We start from the raw sequence: 24,534 nt of genomic DNA, 5'->3' as shown, positions 1-24,534 counted from the left end.
CTGGCCGCTCCTCCAGAGGCAGGTCTCGCTGTGTGAGTGACACCTTGGTCAGCAGATTGTCCTGTGGCTTCTTACTCAGCACAAGAGATTCATGAACCGGTTGGGTGGGGTCCAGAGGAGAGTCACAAAAATGGTCAGAGGGCTGGAGCAGCTCCTGTGAGAAAGGCTGAGAGAGTTGGGGTTGTTCAGCCTGGAGAAGAGAAGGCTCCAGGGAGACCTTCTAGCAGCCTTTCAATACTTAAAGGGAGCCTATAAAAAAGATGAGGACAGACTATTTAGCAGAGCCTCCAGCAATAGGATAAGGGTTAATGGTTTTAAACTAAAAGAGGATCGATTTAGACTAGATATAAGGAATAAATTTTTCACAGTGAGGGTGGTGAAACACTGGCACAGGCTGCCCAGAGAGGTGGTAGAAATCCCATCCCTGGAAACACTCAAGGTCCAGCTGAACAGAGCTTTGAGCAACCTGATCTGGTTGAAGATGTCCCTGCTCACTGCAGGGGGCACGGACTAGATGAGCTTTAAAGGTCCCTTCCAACCCAAACCATTCTGTGATTCTGGGACTCAGTAAATGTATTTTGAATATATGGAAACACAGTATAACTGTCCCCATCCAAGAGTTGCATACAGCCTGTTTAAGGAAGCAATTTCTCAACTTGTATGCTTTGTATAGGGTGATAATTGCATATGATGTAGTTCAGCTTTAAACCTCATAATACCTTTTCCAACTAACATGTGGATGGTGTTCACGTTTAAATAGTAGAGCTGCCAGTGATGGTTCATAGTCTTTGCACTCATTGTTATATCTGTCTCTTTCTTCCCATGAGAAGTCAAAAAGACCAGACTAGTTCTCATCTGGATCCCGAGTGATGTTATAGCCGTTAGAAATGGCAGCGTATGAACAGCAATAATTCCCAACAGGGGCCTTCTTTTGGCTGAGCCAATGACTTGGTATGCATGTTCCCTTTGGATTTGATGTTCTACTTTGATGTATCCATTAAACAAATATCCCACTTTTCAGTTGCCCAGGACCCAGTTTCTGTTTGTACTGCTTCTCTTGTTCTGCTCTTTTGGTCCTTCAGTCAACACATCTGTCATTGCAGCTTTAGCTTTCCCTCTCTTAATTTGGAGGCTTTTTGCTCTAGCTGCAAAAAGTCCTTCCAGTCCAGGTTTCATTGACTTGAAGTTCTTTGATGTGAAGAAGTGTTTGGTGTTTCAAAGTTGATACATCCATTCTGGATTGTGGTCTTGTCTGGGTTCTTGTCTGCCCAGTATTGGACTCTTCTAGCATCTACTGTCATCCTATGCTGGAAACTTCTTTAATGAACCTCAGTACATCTTCTGTTTGTCAGAAGACGGCATTCTGTATTCTGCATCTTTTGATCTTACTGGTTACCTTTATTTGCACAGTCTATATTCTCTTGCTTCTCTTGCACTTTAGAGAATACTAAAAGTCATGTCCTGCTTTCAGTTCAAGCATTTTGTTTCTTGTCTGTGTCTCCTCGAAAACATTGTCTTCCCTGCTGTTGCAATACTCTTCTGCTGCTAGGGGACAGCAGCTTTGACCCAGTCACCATCCTGAGATGGGTGTCAGTCTGTTATCTGCTCTGTAACGGGGAAGCAATGGGCTGGAGTGTGGCCCAGTGACCAGGAAGGGTGTTAGATGTGGGATAGAGACCAGAAACCTTCTGTCCTGAGAACTAGTTCTGGTTTCAGATGAAATCAAGAATGTGAAAATGTTTGAAATGTGCATGAATGTCTCGGGCTACCTGAAGTTTGTGTTTTCCTGATCCTCACAGAGGTACCTGTGTAATTCAGTGCATTTCATGCTCTGAAAAAGTGTGAGTAGTGCAAGTCTACCTCTGTGTCAGCCACGGTTTTCAGCTGTGCTAGATTTTGGGCTGTAGGGACACGGCTGCTGTTACGTGTGCATTCATATTGTCATAGTGGAGAAAAGGAATTTGGGTTGAAAGCCATACACTGAAGATGTCTTGGTACCTAGAAGAGGACCCTGAGCTGAGGAACTGTTGAGTATCTAAAACTACTCAGTTACAGTGGTTAAAGTAGTGGTGGGAAATGAATTTCTTTAAATTCCAAAGTCATAGGCAATTTATTTAAATTGATGTTAATAGTACATATCCGCTTCATCGCATAGAACACAGTTAGTCCCAGTTTTGCAGAAGCCCTTAGGTGAGCCTTCCAATTCTTGTGCCCTTCAGTAAGGACAAGCTGAGATCTGCTTGTGTGGGCTAAATGCAGCATCAGGTTACACCTTTCATCATTATCTTGGGATTCTTAGGGTGAATGTATAAATACAATTATTTTTTTCTAGCTTTAAATACATTTTTTTTTTCCTAGCTTTAAAAGTCTTTCTAGGAGCGTCTGCTTGATGTAGTGGTGTTCCAAATGTTGTATCTCAAATTAACAATGGGTTACAGTAGTGACAAATGGTATCATACAGTAGTGTGAGAAAAGCAGAACTGGTAAGAAGTCAGAGAGTGTAGGTGACTGACTTCATTTTACTCCGTAAGTAAGTGAGTAATATTGTTTTGCTAATCACCTACATATTTAATTATCTGTTTAAGGTAAATTGAATGAAGATTAGAAGCCTAATTAAGCTCCATTTATTTTTCTTAGGTATTCTTAAGCAGGTTAAAGATTACATTAAAGAATGCAGCAAGTGCCAGGAAAAGCTAGATCGCTCTAGATCTCTGTGGGATCCTTCTGAAATGCTGGAGGAACTAGGATTGGATACAAAATCTCATGAAGATGGTAACGAAACAGACGACGACTTGAGTAATGCTGCATCAATCCCAGCTGTGTACCCAAAGCCTGGGAAGAAGAAGCCAATAGCAAAGCATGAGCTTGTATTTGTAAGTACCGTGGTTTACATCTGAATGTATTTAAGATGTTTGTTGATGCCTTCTTAGTCACATGCTTATTTTCCATTGTTGTGGTAATCTTGCAATAATAAGGCGACATAAATTTTGCCAAAGATATTCAATATGTGGAAATGAGTTACTGATATATATGACATAAAATTAATTATAGTACATAATCTTTGGAAAATAAAATTACTCCAACTCCTATTTATGGATATAGAACCCAAGGGAAAATGAATGGCAAAAGTATCAGTAATAAAGCATCACATACAAGATTCTCATGGAATCTCTATCTGTTCCTTAATAAATAATTCTATATTTATATATAAAATTCCTGATGATAACTGGGGGCTCATATGCATGTAAAGACTTTTGAATCTAGAAGCCATTTCAGACTATAGCATTGAAAAATGCAATGAAAGAACTGTTTGAATACCCATGTCTTCCCATTTTTCCCGTTGTCTGTTTTTACTGTATTTGGAGGGAGGGTGAGACTTGACACATTTAAAGAAAGAAAACAATAGTAAAGTTAAGCTCTATATTATACAGACTTGAACTGATTGTAGAGTTTTAGAAAATAATCCTTTTCTGTGTTTCAGTGTGAATGCTTAAAAAGGCACAGTCTAAATGTAATGAAGTTCTCATGATGTTGTTTATGACAGGTTGACAGTAAGGGCCTTGTGAAGCAGTCATCTTCCAAACATTGTCTGTCAGTCTTAAACCAACTGAATCAGCAGAGGCTTTCCAATCAGTTCTGTGATGTGACTCTGCTGATTGAAGGAGAGGAGTACAAAGCTCACAAATCTGTCTTGGCAGCCAACAGCGAGTACTTCCGAGAGCTCTTCATTGAAAAGGGAGCTGTCTCTAGTCATGAAGCTGTAGTGGATCTGTCAGGTGAATTGTCGTGGGTTTCAAAGCTAGAAATCATGGTATCATAAGTAAGGTGTACAGTATTTGATTTAGTCTGTTTTGAGTGTTCAAGACAACCAAATATTTTATCTTGCTTTTTTTTTTTCTCTCTCTTTTAATCTAAAAGTATTTTGTGTGGATTTTAATGCTCAAGCAATCACTCTGGTTTTACATAATCTGATCTTCCATATTGAATGGAATATTGGGATTTCATCTTAAAATTTCTGAGAAGCTTTGGATTGATTTTTACCTTGCTTGGGCATGTTTTCTCCTTGTATTAGTCTCAAACATTGAAAAAGGGAACATAATCAAATGCTTGACTACATCAAGAGAGGGTGTTGACTAGCTTCTCAGAGGGCTGTTTTGCTGAACAAATACTAAATTGTTTCTTATGTCTGTAAAACACTGTTATACATGATTCTGCTTATTTCTCAAACCTTCTGGTACCTTAAAGATAGGAGATGATGCTAAAATCAATGTTCTAAGAGTAGGTTTGTAGTGATGAAGAATGTTGTACAGAACATTTGCTTACTGTGTTGCTTTCTCATTAGTGTCTTAGCTGTGCCTGTCTCTGCATGAACAACAGACAAGCATGAACAATAGATTTCTAGTATGATGGTCCAGAAGGTTCCCCAAATTAAATATTTGATTGATGACTTACAGAACCGTGGAAAATTACACCAAATGCTTATTTTTAAGCATTTCTAACTATATATCCATACCTTTATTTTTTTCATTAGTCACTTTCTTGTCTTATTTTCCTGCCACATCAGTTATTACTGAAGTCCTGACTACTTTCTGGATGTAGTGGGTCCAGAAATACTTTGGTTAAATTAGGGTTAATCTGATTATTCAAAAATATTGTGGCTCTCCCAGCATCTTGAAACGTTCTTCTAGAGAATTTTATTGTGCAAATACCTCATTTCTACTTACTTATTGGAAAAGTTGTCTGAGATAACTTCCACGTAGAAAATACCCAAGGAGGACGCTTTTGTGTAAATGACAATTAATTGAGTCCCAGCAGAGGGGTTTCAGTGTTACTTGCAGGTGTGTTTTGCTCTAAATTTCAGACTTAACCATATCAAAGGTAAACTGTTATATCCATCATGGGGTATTTTGGTGTAATTCAGGGTCATCATTGTTTGCTCTAATCTCTTGTTTTATTCCTGGTAGGGTTCTGCAAGTCCAGTTTCCTGCCTCTATTGGAATTTGCTTATACTTCAGAGTTAACTTTTGACTTCTGTAGTATGGCAGAGGTTGCCATGCTTGCCCGGCATCTCTTCATGTCAGAGGTGCTTGAAATCTGTGAAAATGTGCACAAGCAGATGGAAGAGAAACAGATTACAGTGTACCAAAAGGGAGATATTCAAACAGTAGAGTCAACACAAAATTTAGCAGAGCAGAGTGAAGTTGAGGTGAAGCCTGTGGACGATGCTGAGCAACCTGAGCTTGTAGCCAGCGAAGTGCCAGTAGCTGTGAATGGAGCTCCTTCCTCTGCTGGGCCAGAGGAGGCAGCAGCACCCCAGCCTGACCTCCTGCTCCCAAAGCCTGTGAAGGTCACTCCAGATGATCTTTCAAAGCCTGTGGAGCAGAGTGAAAAAACTGAAACCTACATCAAGATGGAGCTGCTGGAGAGCATTTCAAACAGCACCGTGTCTCTCATAGCGGCTGAGCCATCGACTGTGGAAGCCATGGATGCACAAAGTCAAATGGGAATTGAGACAGATCAGAATGAAAGTGGTAAAACAAATGTGGACTCTGCTTCTGAAGACTCCTCAGAAACACTCAAGCAAAAACATGACAGGCAAAGTAAAGAACAGAGCATTGTAGTTTCCCAACCAGAAAGCCTAGCTTCCAGCCAGGATGGTACTTACAAAAGCAAGCTTCGCCAGCGTTCTGTCAGCGAAGGGGGATATATCAGATTGCATAAAGGAATTGAAAAGAAACTGCAAAATAGGAAGACAAATCCTAAATCTGCAACACAGCAGGTATGTTCTCTGTCTTTAGGCCTGTTATCAGTAATCGTCCGGTGTTTTGAGACCAATCTGAAAAGACTGCTTCCCTATTCTGAGCACTGTCTGACAAATGTTTTTCTTTTTCCAGCAATTGACATTACTGCAAACCAAAGTAACTTCTAAGATGTGACAGTTGTGCAAAAAATGCCCAACAAACCATTGGCATCAAAATACCTTCTATATTGAAGGTCTTTAGAATGCTCAGTGACCTTAGGCCAGCTTGACTATCTCCTCACAGCTTCTTATGGTTGGACAGAAGGTGTATCTTCTCCCTCGAATTATTAATGATCTGGGAATTTAATTGTTAACTAGCATGTGTATGTCAGTCATAGACAAATGTATTTATTTGTTAGAGAAGTGAGACCCCACCTTTGTTAAGACTTGAAAACAGAGCATTAGCGATGAAAAATTTGACATCCTATGTACATCTTAAGACATAGTCATAAGTCACAATAATGCAGTCCTGCTACCTTCAGATTGGGGTCAGTTAAAAAAAAAAAGGGTTCAAAGAGCACTGGTATTAAAAACTCTAGCACTCAGATGTATTAAATATTTAGTAATTAAACTGGCTGTTTCAATTATTTTTATTTTTTTAAATGAAACTGTCTTCTTCCTCTTTCCCCTTCAGGAGCCTTTCTTCTTTTAGTGCCTATGGATAGCTGACGTTTACCTCACTGAGCATTAACACATTCGGTTTTGTGACAGAGCAGGGACCCTTTGCCTTACTCATTCCACATTGGCCTAAAGCTTACAAAAAAAATGTTAATTTCCAGCAGGGGTGTTCTGTGAGACGTTTATGTACTGGAGCCACCAGTCCCACAGGCAGGGGGATAATTTGTTATCATTACAACATTCTTGTAGATAGAAATTGTAGCATTAGTCTCCTTTTACAGATGGACAGCTTAAAGCCCAGGTGTTAAAATCAGCACAATCAAAATATTTGAGCAACATATTTATGCTAGTTGGAGAATGACAAGGTTTTGTTCTGTTTTGGGAGAGGGAATATCTACCTTCAGGAACAGCTCCTGTTAACTTATTTTGCCTTTTTAAAATCTGGCCCCTTGACAGATGAGGTCTGCAGACAATGACCACCTATGGAAAAAAGAAATTGGTTTAGATAATTGTTCAGAACCAGATTCAGGAATAGGTTTTTGCTTTCATAACTCATTTTTGTCTCATGCATCCCCCAGCTGCCCCCCATGGCACTAGATGTTGTATAAGCATTGGGAAGAAGACACTCCTTGCTGAGTTCCCAGGTTTGATGCTGGAAGAATAACAGGAGAGAAAGGTTGCAGGAAAAATGCTGCTGACTTTTGAATTACAGTAATTTCAGTTGGCATGGAGATGTTGAGGATGAAGCATGCTTTGTATGAAGGGATTATTTTCCAAGCTCTTGCTAATCATCTACTGAACAAAATTATTTTTCATAATTTAGCTGACTTTGCATAAATTTTCAGAGCAACAGCAAAATGAAAAAACAAATGAAAATGTTGTCCCTGTGTTGAGTTTCAGTTTGGTTTTGAGGGACATGGAAGTGCTAGTGTGTTTTCAAAAAACTGTTAAGATGCTTTATTTGTTGAGAGAACAGGAAGAAGAAATGGGGATGCATTGTACTTTTTTTCCTTGCCTTATTCTCTGAAACCTGAAGGGGAGATACCTGATAGAGGAAATTTCAGCTTACTCACTTACAATTTGGCTTTTAAAGAGTTTGACAGCAAGTTTCTGCAAAGGAAAATGAGATTATCAGCTCCAGATGACACTGCCAATACTGCCTAACAAAAAAACCCACTAGTGCCTAACAAAAAAAACCCCACCAAAACCAAACCACTAGTAAAGCTGGAATGCTTTTAACCAGAAGGAACTTTGCTTAAATACTGTAGATTTTTTACAGGTTATTAATAACTCAGTTTTTACTGGCTGGTAAAAATTAACTAGGCCACTTTTTTTTTTTTAAATCTGATTACATTTGTAGTAAAGCAAATGTAAATCCTGAAAGGGGAATCTGGAGTTTAGGAAAGGGTTGGAAACATTTGATAGAAATTGTGACCATCAGTACTTTGTGTTTCCTCTGCAACTATCCCTCAGCTCTCACTTAGGCAGTTACTCAGGGCTGAATAGTTAGTTGCCTCTGAACTGGAAAGTCATTGTCTGCCTATAATTATAATCAGCTTATGGTTTTAAAACAAGACCAGGTTTTCACCCACCATGACATGTGTAGTTTTGCAGTGAACTGAAAGGGGGTAACTTTTAGGCAGCTAAGTAAACTGAGTAAAACTAGGTGGTATTATAGTAACCCACAGAAACATCAGTGTTTAGTACGAACTTGCAGAGGAAATATAAAATTCAGGGTATTAAAGTTCATTCAAGTGCTATGTTTTTCCAACTTAGGTTGCCATGAAGCTGGTACAAAGAGGGAAAAAAATGAAACAGCCCAAAAGAGAGACCACGGAAAACAACAAAGTAGAAGCTCAGCACAAATGCACCGAGTGTGGAATGGTGTTCCAGCGGCGCTATGCACTTATAATGCACACAGTGAAACATGAAAGATCTAAGGAGTATAAATGCCCTGTAAGTCGGGGGGGAGGGGTTTGTCTGTAAACCTCCCTCTTTGTGAAAATTCATTCAGTAATGACACTGGTAATTATTTTTCTTGCCTCTTTTCATACATTTATTTATTTTCCTTATGGATTTCAGAGGTGGATGCAGCCCTGATTTGGGTGGGGTAGGGTAAAATGTGTGACAGCACCGTGTGACATGGGAGTGCGCTTGCTGCTCGAGACAGTGCTGGAGTGGGCTTTATGTTTAACCTTACCAGTAAATGTGCAGCTGTGTTTAGATTAGCCTGGAAGTTCACCTCATTGGGAAGTGATCAGTGGTTCTGTCAGTAGCCATAAAATTACAGATTTACATCTGTTAATTAGCCTGGGATAAAATGCCTATTGGAGTTAGGTTATAGACCTAGCTAATCCTACTGCTGTACTTAAAACCTTTGTTTACCTTTTTTGTAAAATATTTTTTGAGTATTAAATGCAAAGTAAAGTTGTAATATTTTCTTTCACAGTTGTGTAAGAAAGAATTCCAGTATGGTGCCTCCCTGCGAGCCCATCTTGTCCGGCACACTCTTTTTTTTTGAAGAGCGAAGTGACCACTGCAGCTGCTAGTGTAGAAGAGGCAGGAGGGTCTTCGGTGAAAGGGAGAACTAAACGGGAATTTATATGTGATATATGTGGGAGAACTCTCCCGAAGCTCTATTCTCTCAGAATACATATGCTCAAACATACAGGTGTAAAACCACATGCGTGCAAGGTAAAGAGAAAGTCCTTTTACTCTGTAATCAAATTAGTAATGTTTTCTTGGTGTTTTAATATCAATGCTCTGTCCTAAAATTTAGGTTAATATAGGTCACTTCAGAAGGGGGAAAACTTCTGTAACATCCCTGGTGAAAATTCTTTTAGTCCCAGACTGAGAAAACTAGAATGGAGTTGAATCATAAAAATTCATATTCCTATGTCTAGAAGAATGTCTTCTCTTGAGTATTCTTTTTTAACAGACCAGTTTTGCCACTGGTGCAAAATCACAGGCTTGACTGTCCTGATCCCCAGGGAATACAGGAGGTTTTGTTGTATATGAAGTTAAACACCTGTTACGTAGTAAGTTTTATTTGTCCTGTTCAACTGGATATGGATTCTTTTTAGGTTTGTGGAAAGACCTTTACATATAAGTATGGATTAAAAATGCACGTAGCTCTCCATGAAGTACAGAAACAGTTCAAGTGTGACTTGTGTGAAAAGTCTTTTGTCACCAAAAGAAGTCTTCAGGAACACATGAGCGTTCATACAGGTGAGTGATGAGAAAGGATCCTTTTCCTTTGGCTGGCTCTTGTGTGCTGCTGAACTTTAACATTGTCCTTCAGTGTCAAAGGAACTGTTTAAATAACTAACTAAATAAATAAATAAATAGTAGCTTCTCCTTTTTCTTCTATGGTCAGGCAGCTGAGACAGAGGTAAGTAGTCATTTTACATTTCTTTTCTGGGCGTATTTTACCATAGCTTGATATTATTATGCAGATGTTCTATAGGAGAACAGGGAATCACGGTTGGGCTGTTCCTGTGTTTTTGTGTACGTATTTATGCCTGTATCTTGTCAATTCAACAAAGACAGGCAACAGGCTGGAATGTTCTGGAGCACTTACGCTTCCAGCCTATCCTTTCAGAGGAAAACATGCTAAGTTAAATCTCTGAAAATCTCCATATGTGTTTTACTACAAGACTTGCTCTGCTAGTACTGAAATTTTATAAAACCTGGTATCTTGAAAGGTCTTAGCATGTGAAAGGTGACAATGTAATCATTTGATGCAAGCAGAGATTAAAAGTTGTAATGTGTAGAAACTTGTGTTTCTTGTTTACCATGTTGGGCAAAATCAAAAGAGACTCTTTATTAAGACGATTTGTTCCAGAAATGAAGGAATTTGTATTAGTACTCAGCAATCCTAAATTGATGAATTGGAGTGTGAAACGTTTATTTTAAGGTGGTGGTCCACAAATTGAAGATACAAGTCATCTGTAAGCAGTGCTGCGTTGCTGGAGAATTTGCATATTATACGAGCACAGGCAACTGTTTGGTTGTTTTTTTTTTTCACACAAGAGGGCTATTTTTTAGGCTGCTCACATGTCATGACTAATTAGTAGCTGCAATGTTGTATCTGTGTTTAAAAACATGCAGTAAAGCTACTTAGAGTTGCTATTCCCCCATCTGTGTATTAATACATTGGGACATATGAAATACACTTAAAAAATACATCCATTAAATGAACTTCTTGCTGTAGTACTGCTCTGATTACTTAAGGTAAATTATATAAGAAGAAAAAAACACTCTCACAAATCACTCCAGAGATATGGAGACCTGGCTTCTTAACATGTTTTGTTTTGCTTTTGTCAGGAGAATCCAAGTATCTTTGCTCCATTTGTGGAAAATCTTTCCACAGGGCATCAGGACTCAGTAAACACATAAAGAAACACCAGCCAAAGCCTGAAGTTCGTGGCTATCAGTGTACTCAGTAAGTTGGTTGGTTGGTTTTTTGGTGGGCCTTTTTTTCTTAATAGTGATCCTAGTAATTTTAAAGATTAAAAGCAGCTCTTTATTGTAGCATAAAGCTGTTCACTGACCTGGAATAAGAGTTTTAATGCATAAGAGCAAAAAAAATGCACTTTTGTTAATAGATGCATTGGAGAGCAAGAGCTTGTTGTTTAACTGTTTAACTGTTACCTAGCTCTAATTTCATACAGTTGGTTTTTAGTGAGTGTGTTTGCAGTTGTAGCTGTAATCAGCAGCTATCTGTTTTTTAAGCTTCCCTAGCAGGACAGGTAGAGTGGTGAGCTTGTCAGAGGTGAAGGGCCTTCAGCCTGTTCTTTCCCTCTTTTACTATGGTAGTTGATTTCAGTTTAATATGAAAATTTCCTATACAATCTATGTGTCATGTACTTGTGTGCACTGCAATACACACTGTGTTGAGCAAACAGTTCTGCAGGAACATCATAAATTAAGATTCTGACTATTGCAGTTAACTTGATTATAAAACTTATATGACCACTTAAATATCTTTGCACTATGGACTTTAGTTTAGCAGAAACTCTGTAACTGGAAAGATCATGTCTCCCAATGCATTAGATAAACATGGATACTTTTCCCATGACCAAGCAGACTATAGGAGAACCTTTCGAGTGACCTGCAAAACCACAAATGATGATTAATTTCTAAACTGTCAATTAGGTCTCTGGAAAAATTGCTCAGGTATTGAGAGGAGTTTTACAATTTATATGATTGCCTGTATGTAACTCATGGTTTTAATGAAAGCTTTAATCTAAAGTATTGTTTGTAGTACCTCTGGTAGTGCTGCTGTGTGCCAGCAAAAATAGTATTTTCTAACTGCTGAAAACTCAAGTTAGTTCTGTCAACAACGTTTTTATTTAATGCTTTTTAATGCTAAAAATATCAGTCTCAGAAATGCAAAGAACAGAACTAATAGAGTCCACAACAGGGACAGAACTGTTCAATGAAACATACTAGGGAAGGCAGTTTTAGTTTTGAAGGAGAAATATATTTAGAAAGTAAACATTTTTTACTCAAGGCCATACAGTCATGGATGCGAAAGATCACTTTGGCAGAGAAAATATTTTTATCCCCCAGCTCCTCTGAAACAGACACAGTCCTTATTTCTCCTACAGCGAAGATCTCTACTAAGAATGTGATTTGTGTTGTCACAAACGGTTTAGAGAGCTTCACTAAGCAATAACCAGACCTCAGCTTTCTAGTTCGGCAGCTTAGCGTGTAAATCTCTCTGCCAGGCTTCAGTTTGAGCTTCTGGCCCAGTTGAACAAAGCTGAACATGAGTTATTTTCCTAAAATGTTCGAGGGAGTGTTTCAGTGAAGCAGGTATTTGATTAAACTGCAGGAGTGTCGGGGGGGGTGGGGTGGTGGTTGCTTGAGGTTTTTTACATTGTCTAATGGCTTTTCCAAATACGCCGTCCTTGAGGGGTGAGCACCAAGTGCCAAGCTCATTCAAGACTCTTAGGGGTCTTTGTGGCACTTTTTGGTGTGGATCTGCAAACCCTGGATCCCTGAGAGCCCCATTTGAACTGGGACTGTCAGTTGTTCCAGACTATGAGGAGTGGGTTGGTTGAGTGGCTCAGGCACCATCTCCCTCTGCTCCCCTCTTTTTTTTTTCACTTTTTTTTTTTTCCTTCAAAAGCAAAGAAGGCTTTTTTTTTTCCCCCCTCCTCTGCAGACTGCCCATTCTTCAGGAAGTGTAATATTAAAAGTTTTGTTCCTGTATGGAAGCTTTTTTCTTTTTAGATTCCACTGGAGGTTGAGAATTCTGAGATTCCCTCATTCCAGAGGTTGATCAGCTGTAGAAGGTGAAAGCTCCACCTTTGCTTGCTGGCATTTCTCTGCCTCTGTCCTTTCTCGAGTCACACAGGTATATGATGTTACATGAGGAAGGGATGCAGATGATCAGGCCAAGATGTCTGAAGAGCAGAATTTCTTTCGAAGGGAGAAAGCATGTCTTTGATTTGACTGATCTCTGATTTGACTGATCTCTTGTAGTTTTCATACCAAGAGGAGCTAGTGATTTGTAATTTTATATAGTCATACTATGGCAAGGTATAAATGATGGAAAACTAGGAATTTGCCTGGGTTTAGATGTATACAAACAGCAAGCTAAAGAATTACTATTACTGCTTTCGGATGCTTTCTTGTAGGATTCTGAATTTGGTTCTTAATTTCTAAAAAAAATAGACTTGAGCATTACAAACAACAAATCCCAGTTATCTTTCTATCAATAATTAATCCTCTCTGGTTAAGAGAAGAAAGAGCTGATATCCTCCGAAGTTCATATGGTATAATACAAATTTCTGATGTCTGCCAGTCAGTTTGCCTTTGATTATTCCCCATAAAAATAACAGAGGAATAAGTTACCCATAACAGACAAAAGTGTTTCAGATTATATTCCAGACCTTCAGAGAACCTGCTGTTCCTTTTAAATGTTCCCTCGTTTGGAAAGGGATTGTGCTTTATATAGATATTGATGATGCAATAGGTGTTGTCTTCTCAAAGTCTTCAGTTGCCATTAAAGAAGAGGGTTCCAGTGCCTTTGAAATCAGAGTCACCAAGATCTTTCTAACATGGGATGCTAAAACCTTTACTGTTACAGGTGTGAAAAGAGTTTCTACGAAGCTCGAGATCTTCGGCAGCATATGAATAAACATTTAGGTGTGAAGCCATTTCAGTGCCAGTTCTGTGGGAAATGTTATAGTTGGAAGAAAGACTGGTATTCTCATGTAAAGTCTCATTCTGTCACAGACCCTTACAGGTAAGAGGAAATTAATTTAACAATTGAAGTGTACTAATAAATATGAGGCTATACAGATTCACAATCAACAAGGAACTGCCTAGTCCATCGTTAAAGTACCAATGGACTGATGATGACTGGGGTCTTGAGTACTTGAGAATGGATGGGTGATTTCAGATAGTGTGGTCCAACTGTTAAGCTGCTGGAGCTAATAAATACGAAGTTGTGAAAGGATAAATATAATTTGTGAAGTTAGAAATACTTTGTATGTGATCTCACTTCTCTAGAATGGTAAGTGGAAGCTTTGTGGCTGTGAACAACAGAAAATACAGCTCAGTGCAACAATATTATTTCTAATTATGGAAGTACTCATCATACGAGACATCATTCCTGTTAAACTCTGCCTACTATATTTAAAGTGCATTTTGGTTTAAAAAGTATGACATGTAAGCATAGAATAGTGGTTTCAATAGATTTTTCACTTAACACGTTTTAGGTGTAATATATGTGGTAAAGAATTTTATGAGAAAGCTTTGTACAGAAGACACGTAAAGAAAGCCACACATGGAAAAAAAGGAAGAGCAAAACAAAACCTGGAGCGAGTTTGTGAGCATTGTGGAAGGAAATTTACACAACTCCGGGAATATAGGAGACACATGAACAATCACGAAGGTATGTAGAAAACAAGTAGTCGTGACATCCCTCAACCCCTGACAACAGTACAGAGGGAGAGGCAGTTGTTTCTTCGAGCCCGTGTCTGTCCTGTGTTGCAGGACGAGTAGAAGTTCTTACAGATTCTCCAGTTAGTTTTACACTAGTCCTGGTGTGTTAACTTGCTTCCAGTGATTCCCAGAAGTGGCTGTGGGGATCTTCCTAAAACTGCAGTCACACACAGGGACGGTGCCAACTTCTCCTTCTCAGAACTTTAATGGAGGAGGAACTTTTTTAGAAGTGATGAAAAGGCGTATATCTGGCATAGAACTGGATGTAGTAAAACTTTCTCCAGTTTGAAAGGTGCACACAGTTAACAAAATGTTCTTCAAACAGGAGAGTGATTGGCCTGAATTTAAAAAAGGGACCACTGTTGGAAATTGGGCAACTTCTTGATTTATAACAAGCATTAAATTAGATTATGTTTGGGGAAAATATTAAAACATTTTATAATTAAAAAGTATATGCATTTTTCCTTTAGATGTGAAGTATGATACTGGTGTTTTGAGTATGTGGTTGTTCCAGCTGTGTTGGAAGTCTATATCTACTCCTATCTTGGGGCAAAAAACACTTTTTTGAAGCATATCTCCTTTTAAAGAGCTGTTATGAATAAACCTAAGAGCTGTCTTAACTATTGAAATAGAGATTTTGTGTTTGTTTCTAAACAGAGGAAGTGTCCTGTAATAGATACCTAGCCTAAATCTACAGTAACTGGAAAACCCAGTGTTGAGATAGTGTTTGTCAGCACCCACACGCCCCGTTAGACACTACAGATCACAGAACCCGGAGGTTGTAAGGGAGATTTGTAAGACTGTACAAACGTCAGGCGCAGTATTTGAACACGCGCGGTGTGGAGGAAGAGAGAAAAAGCTGTAGATGGCGTGATAAGCAAACTAGAGTAAGTGCTGGTTTGGTGAGACATATATATAGTAAGATTTTCAGAAACATTCCTGTGACTAGGAATGTAAGTGACAAATTCTACTGAGTAAAACATGGTTTCAGAAAGGCAAAAGAATAATTAGGAAGTTATTAAGTGGTATGTACTTATAATAGGCGAGAAACGGCATTAAAAGGAATTTTGAAAATAAAATAAAAAAATTAAAAGTAAAATGTTAGATTGGGCAGAGCACTTGTGGAAAATCTTCCCACTGAGTGTATTACTCTTGCATTATATTGTAGCATGGAAATGGTAAACAAGATCTTTCTTCCATAGAAAAACCTGTAGCATTCCTTTTGTTGTTTTCTATTGGTGTTCTCCCTGTCCCTTACCGTCCCTCACGCATGTTTGTGAGCGCTGACAGACATCTTTTCCTCGCTTTCCCTTTGAGAACAGGTGTGAAGCCATTTGAATGTCTGACTTGCGGAGTGGCCTGGGCCGATGCGCGTTCACTGAAGCGTCACGTGAGGACGCACACCGGAGAACGACCGTACGTCTGTCCGGTGTGCAACGAAGCTTACATAGACGCCCGGACGCTACGGAAGCACATGACCAAGTTTCATAGAGACTACGTACCCTGCAAAATTATGCTGGAAAAAGATACTCTTCAGTTTCATAACCAGGGGACGCAGGTGGAACACGCCATCAGCATTTTAGCAGCGGACATGCAGGAACAAGAAACTGAGATTAGTGTTGGTGGTGGTGAGTTTGAGACTGTGGTAGTGACAGGAGAGACACTGGAAGCCATCGAAGCAGTTGCAGCTACTGAGGAATGTACATCAGTCTCTACTCTTTCTGACCAAAGCATCATGCAGGTGGTAAATTACGTATTGGCACAACAGCAAGGACAGAAAATGGCTGAAGCGACTCAGGCCATTGAAACTGTAGAAGTAGAAGTGGCCCACGTTACAAAGACAGAGTGAATATAATATGTAAGAGAGCAAGAGTGAGATCTTACAGCCTGTGAGAGCGACGTGTTTAACTGTCTTATCTGAGGCTTACAGTGATGTAAGCTGTTTTCAAACAGTTAATCCCCAGTACTGACTGTCTTGGTGACAAAATACTGCACCATGCGTTCTGGGGAAAAAAGTTAAGATGCTTCAGTGTGGGCCAAGGCTTTGAAGGCAAAAGATTTCTGCACTGGCCATAACTATTAAAAAAAAATTAAGAAAAAAAAAAAAAAGAAAAGCACAGAATAATGTTTTCTGTGTCATGGAGTAGGTATCATGCTGTAACTTTTAAAAATGGAAAATACAAATACAAAGAGGCTGCACTAAAAACTAGAAGTGCACAGCTATCAGTAGCTTTTTCTTTTTTTACTTTGTTTTAATGTGCATTTCATTAAGTTTTTGAGCAAATTACCTGGATTGGATTCTTTCTGTTTCCTCCCCCAGTCAAGGGGATGGTAGAATGCTTTGTGCAGCGTGTGCTTCAGTGTGACATACAGAAAACACGAGGCTTTTTCCTTTGGGTAGCTGCACCGTTGGCAGTTAGTGAATCCCAGTTTTGAGGAATTTATTTAAATTCCTGGTCAGTGGGTTTTTTTTTTTTCAGCAGAAGGCTGTAAAATGATGGGTGGGCTCCACTGAAGTCTGGGGAAGTGGTTCTCCAAGATGGATTGTGAATTTAAATTGACCAGAGGACAGCCCACTGCAGGGAGACTGCTTAGAGAATTAAACTGCTTTTTATTTGTAAGCAGGGAGCTGACACTTCAGCCTCTGAGCACGACCATGTTTCATATATTGATGTTTGGTTGCATAAAGGAAGCTGTCGCCTGCGCTGTTGTATGGATCCCAAGCAGGCAACCTAATGATGGATGCTTCTAATTTTGCAGTGCATTTGATGTAGAAACTCTCAAATGAAACAGGTGTAATGGCACACTTCTTTGGGAATATAAATATACTGGAGAATTGCAGCTAGTCACCATCTGATCTTGTGTTGAAAGGAGGAGCCCTGGTAATTCCCAAATGGGACACGTAGCGATATCAGGATAGAGAACTATGAAAATCCTAGTATGGGGTAAAAATTAAATTTGTCTTAAAATTACCAGAGTCGCCAGAAGACCTTAATGCCACTGCTGTAAGAAAATACTCCAAGGGTGAGCTAATTGCCTGGTGTTACACCACACAGGTGGAAAAATTCTTCCTAGGTGTTCCTGTGAGTAAGCATCAATCACAGCCATGCTTGGCCCAAGTTTAAATGTCTCTGATTTAATACCATGAACAGTGCTCACCTTCCTCTGCACGAGGTGTGGGTTCTTCACTGTTGTTTGTTTTTTGTAGGCAAGAAATGTGCCTACCAAGATGCGCATGAACAATCAGAACTGTATTCTTTACATTGTTCTCAGTCTATAGGATTGTCACATGTTTCCCAGCTTTTGTCAGCAGCAAGATATCCGAGGAGCCAGAAGCCTGGAATATCACGGGGTAAACTTTGTAAATAAAGGTACAGACATACAGCTCCGTGCTACCTGTGAAACAGATCACTGAGCAAAACTCACTTAAGTAACATCTGTGACAAATTAACCACCTCATCTGAATTACTATTTCTGCCTTTCATCTTATTTAAGGATTTGAGGATCTGTCTACTAAGCTACAGAATGGACTGTTCTTTTTATACTTTGCAAGCATGTAGTTAAGCAGTTTTTTAAAAAATTTTTTAAGCAATATGTAGTTTGAGTTCCTGTCTTGGATCCGAATTAATCTGTAGATGACTATTTCAAAGGTCAGGGTCTTCCTGCAGAGAAGTAATGTAGTTATTTATGCATCCTGCAGCCCTTTAGAATTGTATTCTTTTCTAATTACCACATGGAGTAAAACTAAAATGAATACTTTGGGAAAAAAAAAAATAATACTGCTAGCTGTAACTCTTGGAATTTTTGTATGGTCAAGAATCTGGAGATAGCCATCCTGCTCAGAATTAAAATACTGCCATTATGATGGAAAAAGATTTAAAAGAGCACTAGGAAAACTTTAAAATTTACTTCAATGTTTGTATCTTACAAATAATTATGTGTTACTAAAGTGAGGAAATGTCCAAGGAAAATGGCTGTAAATAATGCTAGAACATTATTTGTATATTTAGTGTGTTACCTTACAAAAAGAATATTACCAGCACCTCAGTTTAATCTTTGGTGCATTTATTTATTTATTTGCCCAACCCTATGGAAGAGACAGAAGTGAATCTGACTTTCAGAGCCTTGTTACCCACTGTAAAAATGCTTTAACTGACTTGATAGCTTGCCATTTAAAAACAAAAAAAAAAGTAATAATAAAAAATAAATCACAAAATGTTGTTTTCTAAAAACAAGACTTGGCCGGGAACATCAAAGCTGAACGTTGGGGCACCCCGTTCCTAGCGTACTGTGCCTTACCTTTCAGAAGGGTGTGAGGTAAGTCGGGAGTGTCACGCTTCACTTTGCTGTTCCCATAGGTGTGAAGTTGCCTTATGTTTTTTCTTTAGATTTCAGCTCTTAAGATGTTCAGTCCCTTCTGCAATCTGTTTGAAGTCAGACTGCAAATATGCAGTTGATATTATTTAATTTGAGGGTTTTTTTTTAAATAAAGGTAATGAGAAGTGTCCATTTATAAAGTATTCCTAGTGAATTCCTGTACATAATGAATTTGATCTGTACATTCTGCTGTTTTTATTTAGTGTTAGATGTATAAAGTTACGGTTATTTCTGTCACTAAATAAACTGAGCTTTGCCATGAATTACCCTTTCAAGTAACTTTTCTTTGGGGGGGGGGGAAATAAGTGTTGCAGAACTATTTATTCCTCTTCAGTATTTAACCTTCCATATGTAGATAGATGTCTCAATAGTTCTAATAACACCTATTTTTTCAATTTTTGCTTAAGGCTCAAAAATTTAACTTGTAGGAGAGGAAACCCACTGCCCTCCTCAATTGTGTCAGAACGTGGCTAGACAAGAGCACAGCGTTAACAAAGCACACTGCGTATTTGTACTGAAGTCACTTTGGCTGCAGGACCTCGTGGTGGATGAGGCATAAACCCAGCAGTGTTTGTTTCTGGGGTGGTTTCTCTGGACTTTGGGTGGCAGTATCGGACAGAAACAGGCAGCAAGCATTGCACAGCACTGCTGTCTCAGCCTCTGCTCTGGGATGAATATTTGAGAAGGTGGTGTGGCTTGGAAGTTGGCCTCCAGTGTCACTCCCCTGGCTGAAGGATGAGCTGTACAGCTGCCTCCTGGGCTGGAAACAGTGGCCTGTCCTTTACCATTAGAGCAACTTTAAGGCAAGGTCAGTGGGGCAGCAATGGAAAATGCGAGGAGCTTTATAGCATAGTAACTCTTCAGCGAGCACATACAGGTAACCCAGCTAAGTGGGTTTTATATATATATATATTTATATATATATAAAATTAAGGGTTTCAGACTGTGTGCTGAAGGCGTAATGAGGCTGACCACTGAACAAGTGCTATTCCACAGGGATGCACAACTACAGCTGAAAAAGAGCAAAAAGTGATGCATGGATGATTTTTCCACCCCCCCTTTGTTTCCACGGGATCTAGAACCGTATCATTCCTGGCTCTTAAAGGATGAGCCATGAATTTCTAAAGCATTGGAATGATGTATACATTTAATATGATAACATATGTCAGCTACTGCTGACAAATCGGTGGGAAACCTACCACCTCTGGAGAGGTGTTCTCAGGCAGGAGCGTTCCAGCCAGGGAAGGTGAGAGGCCCCACCTCGCTCTGTTGCCACTGTCAGGCACAGGGCTGTTGGGGAATAGGTGTGAATAGTGTGACTTTGAAGACTTCTCAGTAAGTAAGTTATGAAAAGTTCTGTCCTGAGGGCAGTTATTTCTTGTCTTAGGTAACGTGCCCTGCCTTACAGGCGGCAACATCAGTATTAACTTACTCAGTGCGTTTAGTGACCCAAGCTGTTGTCGCAGCCTTAAATTTTACATGTGAACAGGACAGTGTTAAACAGGCATCTGAGAAACAAAAATAAAGCACAGCCTAAGACACTTGCTAGTTTCACACTTACTCTTTACAGCACCCTGCTGTGTTTGGTGCCTGCTGTTCTCTATAGCGGAGGCTGGTGTGCATATGAACATGGAAGGCTCCAACTACTGTACTTCTTTCACAAAAGGAAAGGCAGAACGATGATTTTCTAACAAGCTACTAAGCATCAGCCAAAGCCTCATATGCAACGACCATGTTTACAAATTACGGAAAGCTGGGGGAGAAAAGGAGAGATAATTACATTTTTATTAAGACTTGCATTACCTTAAATTAATATGCTTGTACTGCAAGGAAAACATAAACAGAGGCTGATGATGTCAAGTTTCAGTGGAGCTCTTGCTACAGAACAACAAAGCCAATCCCAAGAACCAAATTTAAGAACTAAATCACAAGATTAGCAAAAGTTTTTAAGATCTCCCTCTTAAAAATCAAAGTGAGAATCAAAGAATATGTAACTCTAACAGCTACCTGTGACAGTCACGGCCACTCTTACCTACTCTCCAGGGCAGCAGGTGTATATACGTATCTATAGGACAGGAAGTGTGCACTGTAGTTTACAGGCTTGCTTTGGGACCTAAATCTCCCTTGGGCTCCCACCACTCCAGATTTTTAAATGGGATTTCATAAACAGAAATTTAACACGCTGTATACAGAGGTCAAGTGTAACAGTTCAGGTTTCATGCTTTTAATTCTATGGATAACTACACATCTACCCCGAGGCAATGGTGTCACATGATTTAACACAGTAAGCACCGTAGGGTTTTTAAGATGCCAATATATCAAAACTAGAGAACAGTAGGAGATCCCTTCATGAATAAAACCAGAAGTTAATAGGATAAAGTAAAAAGCTAATTGTTAGTTGTCCAATTTTTATGGTGTTCCAGTGTCTCTTAACAGAGGAACTAGACAAATTATGGTGACTTTAGAATGTTACCTTCCCTTCTGCAGCTTAAGGGCAGAACTACTCAGCATTCCTCAATTTATAATTTTATAATGAACTAAAAGAAACACAATCTCTTTTTGCAGAACACCTTTTAAGGCTACTAACTACACAGATAAAAAGCTTTCTGGAAATTCTGTTGCTTCTCCAGATTTATCTTATCTTAGCAGAAGCCTGGAAAAGAGATCTAGTTACACCCATGATTGCAAATAGTTTCAAACCTCAGTTTGCCTCTTCAGGAAGCAGAAGCCACCATTTTCTCAAAAGCTGACTTTTCCTCCAGGTCCTCTCACAATGAAAGCTTTGGTAAAGCCACCCCAACAGACAGAACTGGGCACAGGCACACGGGTTCTGACAAAGAGGTCCTCTACAAATCTGGCAGACACAGAGAGCAAGTGCATCAGGTCTGAACGCAGCTGTGGTCACGTTAGGACATGACAGCTGGTTTTGTCCAAGTTGGCTGAATCCTGTAGCACCATCATCTATGACACTGGAGTAAGCCCATGAAATTCAAATAGCTGTTGGGCACTTCTTTTTGCTGATAAAGTACAGATTCTGAGAATGTGGACAGCGCACCTTCCGATGCTTTCAGAGGATTGAAGTTGGGTGTGAAAGGGGCTACGCCAGCAATGCTTGAACCGCTTCTACCAGTAGCTGACTGCACCATTTTAGGGTTTTTTTAAAAAATTACTTTAATATAGTTAGCATTAGATGAGACTGGAACCCTTCACAAACCAGCAGACTCAAAAGCAGCCGGGCTGCAGGGTGGCACAGAGAAGGTTACTGGATAACTACCTGTATCTTCACCTAATATCTTGAATGTTTTACAAGCTGCCAAGTAAAGCTTTACTGCTAAGCAAGAATAAGCCTTCTGAGATAAAACTGCACAAGTTACACGGATAGACATTTAAACCCCTGACACGTAAATACACTTTGCTCTACTAAGCAGCTAAAGGTCTCAGCATATCTCCTGGAAGCACTTAGGGAGAGTTAAATCAGGCAATTTAGTGCTCTTAGGAAAAGAACAAAAGAATAACACACGCACGCCCAAGACTGCCTTCATACAAAGACCATGACTATCATAAGGAAAGCCTGGAACTTCAAGTGAAGCTCCAGCTAACACTTGCCTTGAGGATACTTTCAGATCAGCTCTTCCCTGTAGCTGTCAGACATCAAACGCCAGCAGACACCCCTGTAGCTACAAGATCAGGCTTGTTAAGCGCTCAGTCCTCAGTGGATTTAGGCCACCCTGTCTGACCTTCTCCTGTGAAGCACTGAGAAGGAACAGAACTTGGACATCAAGGCAGGATCTCTGCTCATCTTCAGTGAAGATCTAGAAGCTGCTGCAGTTTCTCACAAGGTCTAGGATTACATTTATTGATCATGGGAGTAAGAGAAATGCAACTTTTGCTCTCTCACCTGCATGGAAGGTATTTCCTAGCGCGTCTGCTGTTCTGTCTCGCAATTTCCTAACGGATTGTGAAGTACCAGGAAATTCTGTTTACGTGAATGTCTACTTCAGCCAAAGATGTGGAAAACATGGTTGGTGGCAGGTTAACTAAAAAAGATTATGTTTCAAATTCATCCTCTTATTCTTACTCAAAGCTCCCTTTTGCTTTTTCCTACTACAGGTGACTGAGACAGTATCAAATAACTATTAAAGAGCAAGATAAAAATAGTTATTCACTGTGAATTACTACCATCTTAATGGGATTTATTTTGATAAACATAACCACATGTGAGGAAAATAAGTGAGAAGTAAATGCTTTGTTTTGCCTTGCCTAGTTCCAGTAATGCCCAAATCAGTTTAAGTCCTGAAAGTCAGTTTTGAAAGTGTTTTGTTTTAAATAAACCAAAGATTTCTGCTATGGAAAAAAAAATAATGTATACGGTTTTATGTTACGTTTATAACAAAGCTTTTAAAGAAAATAGTTACAGGTATTCAACTGCATCAGACTTCAAAGAAAAAAAGATTACACATACAATACAAAAATACAAAAAAATATTTTTTAGAACTTACAAACTCAAAAGTCTAAGTGGTCAGAGCTTTCCTAAAATAATAATAATTAAAAAAAAAAAATACAAGATGCACCTTCCTTTCTGCACTCGCAGGTTCAACTTTAGCATGAAGAAAAGTTTTAGAGGCAGGATGAAAGAAATTAGCATGTTGAATTCTACAACAAGTTCCAGGCTGAAATTATTTTAGTGGTCAACACTATCAGGTATCTGGATTTAAAAATAACTTTGTGTTTAGCTGGGGGAGAGGGTGGGATGTTGCTGTTGATAACTTTTTGTTTAACTAGTTCTGCTAGTAAAATGTTTTAAAAACATGTAATCTGAATGAAACTGAAATGCAGACAGTCCTTACCAGGTCTGACATCCTACTGCACTGTTCTGCAGCATGAAAGCTTTGAAACTGAACTGACCAAACAAATGTCATTGTTGAAAACTACTGCAAGAGGCAGACAGGCAGGAAAAGGTTGAGTTTGATTTCTGAAGTTGACATCTGCTAGAAGCATTAGGAATGCAAACACAGGATTCTTCTTTAACCTGATAGTGTCCGTTGAGGTCACAGGCATCAAGGCATTTTGTTTTAAATGGCAAGAGAGGAAAAGTGCATCTTAGATTTTTCATACTTAAGCAGTGAGTTACCAGTTTTTGGTGTGGCTTTTATTCCTTCTAGGCATAGTAAAGAAAAATATTTCAACCAAATGTGAAGCTTCATGTACATTAGCTTGTCTTTTTGGTGGTGGCTTTTGTGTACCACAAGAAAACGCTAACAAGCACTACTCAAGGCTAATGATTTAAGAGGAGCACACTGAAAATACTGATTTACCTCTGTAGTGAATATTCTTTACAGACTGTATCTAATATACAGACAAGGCCCGTTTCCTTAGGATGAAACAGGCCACAGAAGGTTACACATCCTACATGAAGTTTTAAACAAAATTAGAGCTAAGTTACCAGAGCCACTCAGAGAAACATAATTTCTAGTTTGCAGAGACTTAACAAAATGTGACTGCAGGGAGAAAAAAATAAATCCAGGTTCTTCTTATTTCCTGCATAAGTTTATATTCAAATTAAGAGTCCAGTAACACTTCTAGAACAAGACAATGCTCACGTTCTTTAGCAGTATTCCTAGGAGTCAACTGTTTCTCCTGTTACGAAGAGGGAGCCAGAAGTGAGAATGCCAGAGCATTCAACGTTAACCTGATTAAAGAGACAGTAACCTTTTTCATCCACCTTAATTAATCACTGACCAAAAAAAATAAAATAAAATAAAAAAAATCTTAAAAAGGTA

At 39.1% G+C, this 24,534-nt stretch overlaps 1 protein-coding gene across 1 annotated transcript; it reads left to right on the top strand.

The window, feature by feature from the left end:
• Positions 1–2,594: 2,594 nt before the first annotated feature.
• Positions 2,595–16,226, top strand: ZBTB11 (zinc finger and BTB domain containing 11). The gene is given in 11 exon segments (XM_010168161.1): positions 2,595–2,873; positions 3,545–3,776; positions 4,965–5,779; positions 8,195–8,374; positions 8,868–8,933; positions 8,936–9,112; positions 9,502–9,646; positions 10,745–10,862; positions 13,518–13,676; positions 14,152–14,327; positions 15,700–16,226. Coding segments are annotated over 11 exon segments (2,874 nt in total).
• Positions 16,227–24,534: the final 8,308 nt, after the last annotated feature.

Source organism: Antrostomus carolinensis, unplaced genomic scaffold, assembly GCF_000700745.2.
Source record: "Antrostomus carolinensis isolate BGI_N321 unplaced genomic scaffold, ASM70074v2 scaffold23405, whole genome shotgun sequence".
Lineage (NCBI taxonomy): Eukaryota > Metazoa > Chordata > Aves > Caprimulgiformes > Caprimulgidae > Antrostomus > Antrostomus carolinensis.
The sequence above is the reverse complement of the archived record's forward strand: the minus strand, read 5'-3'. Positions and strand labels throughout refer to the sequence as shown.